The sequence below is a fragment of the Ipomoea nil genome, unplaced genomic scaffold (assembly GCF_001879475.1).
Source record: "Ipomoea nil cultivar Tokyo-kokei standard unplaced genomic scaffold, Asagao_1.1 scaffold1993, whole genome shotgun sequence".
NCBI lineage: Eukaryota > Viridiplantae > Streptophyta > Magnoliopsida > Solanales > Convolvulaceae > Ipomoea > Ipomoea nil.
Window position 1 is genome coordinate 2,033,487 of NW_017618421.1, and position 3,730 is coordinate 2,037,216.

At 42.9% G+C, this 3,730-nt stretch overlaps 1 protein-coding gene across 1 annotated transcript; it reads left to right on the forward strand.

Moving 5' to 3' along the window:
• The first annotated feature begins 339 nt into the window (after positions 1-339).
• On the forward strand, positions 340-3,509 carry LOC109147346. The gene is made up of 4 exons (XM_019295009.1): positions 340-786; positions 906-1,128; positions 1,277-1,509; positions 1,689-3,509. Exons 1-4 carry the CDS (start codon positions 340-342, stop codon positions 3,507-3,509), a joined length of 2,724 nt encoding a protein of 907 aa, XP_019150554.1.
• Positions 3,510-3,730: the final 221 nt, after the last annotated feature.

Sequence of the window (3,730 nt, forward strand, 5' to 3'; positions counted from 1 at the left end):
TTTGGCCTTGATGGCTCAGTGGTTCCTGAACCAATGCGCTCCTGAGCGCTGTTCTCTTTCATTCCTTATTTAACGTTCTGTTTAGTGTGGAATTGCCAAGGTGCGGCGTCAAGTGCTTTTCTCCGTACTCTTAAGCTCCTTATTAATTTTCATAAACCTTCTATTGTTTTCCTTCTTGAGCCCAAAGTTTCAGGTACCCAAGCTAACAAGATCTGTTCTAGTTTTGGCTTCGACGAATGGATTAGAGTCGAAGTTGTGGGCTTCTCGGGAGGGATTTGGGTACTTTGGAAGAACTCCACTAATGTAATCATCCATGAAACTCACCCCCAGTTTATAACCATGCAGGTTGACCCTTCAAGCATGACGACTTGGCTGCTCTCTTTAGTGTATGGCAACCCAAATGCTCACCTTCGAAAAAAGCTTTTTTCGGATCTTACATCTGATGCGTTCAATCAAAATATCCCATGGTTGGCAATAGGTGACTTCAACTCAGTTCTATGTCCAGATGAGACCAGTAGCCCAGAAAAGTTCTCCATGAGTCGCAGTACAGAGTTCAGAAATTGGATTTTTCGAGAGGGCCTAATGGATCTAGGCTATACCGGCTCCAAATTCACTTGGATGCGCGGAGCTAATACCTCGGCATTCAAAGGTGCTTGGCTTGATAGGGCTCTTGGAAATGTGGAATGGAAGTTCAATTTCCCAAACTCATGCGTACAACATTTGCCAATGATTGCTTTAGACCACACTCCAATTATGGTCAAATTTGAGTCCCATTCACCAATACAGGTAACTAAACCATTTAGGTACAATTTGGCTTGGTCAACTCATCCAAAATTTTTGGAATGTGTTAACCAAACTTGGATCAAGGAAATGATCTGGAGTTAAACAAAACCTCTGTGGCAAAGTCTCTAGCAGATTGGAATAAGAGCACCTTTGGTAATGTTTTTCTGAGGAAAAAAAGGTTGATGGCTAGGATAAGTGGGGTGCAAAGAGCCATGGCAGTGAAACCAAATGCTAATCTGCTTAAATTAGATAGGAAGCTGCGGGCACAATTCGAAGATGCCTTATACCAGGAAGAGCTCATATGGTTCCAACGTTCGAGGGAAGAATGGCTAGAATCAGGAGATCGTAATACTCGGTATTATCACGCAGCAACCGCAGCAAAGGGAAGCTCCAATAATATCAGTAGCATTAAGGATGATAATGGCCAGGAGTTTACCACTGACACTCAACTAAGAGATCATATTTTCAATTTTTTTTGTAAATTCCTTCTCAGATGACAATGTTATTACCCCTTCTAATGTACATGGCTGTTTCCCAGAACTAAGTGAAGAAGAGTGCGCAAAGATCAATGCTCCATTCAATCCCGAAGATGTCAAACTTGCTATGTTTGAGATGGCACCAACCAAGGCTCCGAGCCCAGATGGATTTACGGCAGGCTTCTACCAACTTACATGGAATATCACTGGTATCTGTTTAACTAATTTTGCTCTGAATTCTTTGCAGATGGTGTGCTTCCTAAGGCATGCAATGATACCTTGATCACACTTATCCCCAAGACTTCGAATCCATAATCTGTCAGACAACTACTCCTAATAGGACTATGTAATGTCTCGTATAAACTTCTAACTAAAATGATGGTAATGAGACTAAAATAAGCATCTAAAAAGCTCATTGGCCCTCATCAGACTAGCTTCGTTCTGAAGAGGCAAATTACCGACAACATCATTGTCTATCAAGAACTCCTCAATTCAATGAACAATAAGAGAGGTACAGGGGGATGGATGATGTTTAAAGTTGACCTTGAGAAGGCCTATGATAGGTTAGCATGGAGTTTCATAGAAGACACCCTTCAGGAGATTGGTTTTAATACTCAGTGGAGGAGGAACATCATGACATGTGTGACCACGCCAAGACTAGCTATCAACTGTAATGGAGTGCACTCCGATTGGTTCCATCCAGCAAGAGGAATTCGTCAGGGAGATCTCATATCACCTCTTCTGTTTGCATTGTGTTTAGAAAGGCTAAGTCATGCCATTAATGTTTTGGTGAATACAGGTCGCTGGAAAGGCATTAAGGCATCTCGGGAAGGTCCTCTCGTCTCCCACCTTTTCTTTGCCGATGACATGATACTCTTCAAGGAAGCTACGGTTGATCAAGCATTGGAAATGAAGGATTGCCTAAGCTCTTTCTACACCAGCTCTGGACAGAAAATGAATTTTCATAAGTCAACAATTTTCTTCTCCAAAAATACTCCAATAGCCCTCCAGGAGTCCATTTCTAGTCTTGTTGGCATTCCAAAGGTTGAGGATCCTGGCAAATATTTGGGGGTGCCATCGGTCCATGGAAAACTAAAGAAGCAAGCCTTCTCAGGGATCCTTGAAAGAGTTCAAAACAAGCTAGCAGGTTGGAGATCAAGAACTCTATCCCTAGCCGGCAGACAAGTTCTAGCCCAATCTGTCCTTTCTACCATTTCGTATTATTCAATGCAGACGATGCCCACACCAGCGGGAATAATTGACTCAATTGAGAAACAAATCCGTGGTTTCTTGTGGGGCAGTTCGGAAGGCTCTAAAAAGATCCACTTGGTCAGCTGGGATGTTGTCACCCAAAACAAATTGAGAGGTGGTCTTGGCATTCGTAAACTGAAGGAGATGAATCAAGCTTTTCTGGCAAAACTTGGATGGAGGATGCTTCATGAAAAGGACAGCCTGTGGGTTCAGTTATTAAGGACGAAGTATGCAGCCACCAGCGATGATGTTTCTCTGTGGCAGCTGAGAAGAAATATGTCGCAAACTTGGAGAGGTCTTCTAAAGTCCAGGCACATCCTAGAAGGTGGTATTAAGAAAGTGGTTCACAACGGAAATAACACTCTTTTCTGGATTGACAAATGGTTGGTAAATGCTCCACTCAGGCAATGGTTATCTGAACCAATCCCCCTCCCTGATCTCTACAGAAATGTTTCTAGCTATTGTGACCTTGATGTTGGATGGCTTATAAATCAGCTTATCAATTTGCTTCCAGAAGAAATTCTAGACAAGTTGGCGGCAGTAATACTAACCAGTGACCTTGAGGATATCGATTCACTAGCCTGGATGCATAAATCTTCTGGCGAGTTCTCCATTAAGTCTGCCTATGATGCAGCCTTGAGATCTCCTACCATGTCTGATGATGTTAAGTGGAAAAGTATTTGGAAGCTTAAAGTTCCAAATAGGATCTGCACTTTCATCTGGCTCGTGAAACACGAAAAAATCCTGACCAACAGTAATAGATGCAAGAGGGGTCCCTCTGAGTGTGATAAATGTGCTCGCTGTTTAACCGCAATCGAAGACACACAACATGTACTTCGTGACTGCCCAGCAGCTAAGGAAGTACTGGAACTTGTCCTCCCTTGCTTATCATCGGCTGCCAATCTACCATTTGAAGACTGGTTACATTTAGGAATCAAAGGAAGAGGAGGCAGCAAGCATCCATCCAATGAGGCTACCTTATTTGCAACCACCTTATGATGGATCTGGAGGTGGAGGAATGATATGATCTTTAACAACATTGAAAGAAGACTCTCCTTCAAAATCGAGTGGATCAAATCATAGGTTGAAGGGATAACAAAGGCCTTTGCAAAAGGGAGAACAACTCCGCAGGGACCTTGGTCTATGCTCTGTTGGGAAAAACCCCCATCTGGGAGCTTTAAGATGAATTTGGACGGGTCTGTTGACATCCAAACAAACAA

Excerpts from the sequence above, each read along its gene's own strand:
- LOC109147346 (XM_019295009.1), top strand. The coding sequence starts at position 340 with ATGCAGGTTGACCCTTCAAGCATGACGACTTGGCTGCTCTCTTTAGTG. Across the intron at positions 787-905 it reads AGTCCCATTCACCAATACAG|TCTCTAGCAGATTGGAATAA; the intron begins GTAACTAAACCA and ends TCTGTGGCAAAG. Across the intron at positions 1,129-1,276 it reads ATGGCTAGAATCAGGAGATC|ATGACAATGTTATTACCCCT; the intron begins GTAATACTCGGT and ends ATTCCTTCTCAG.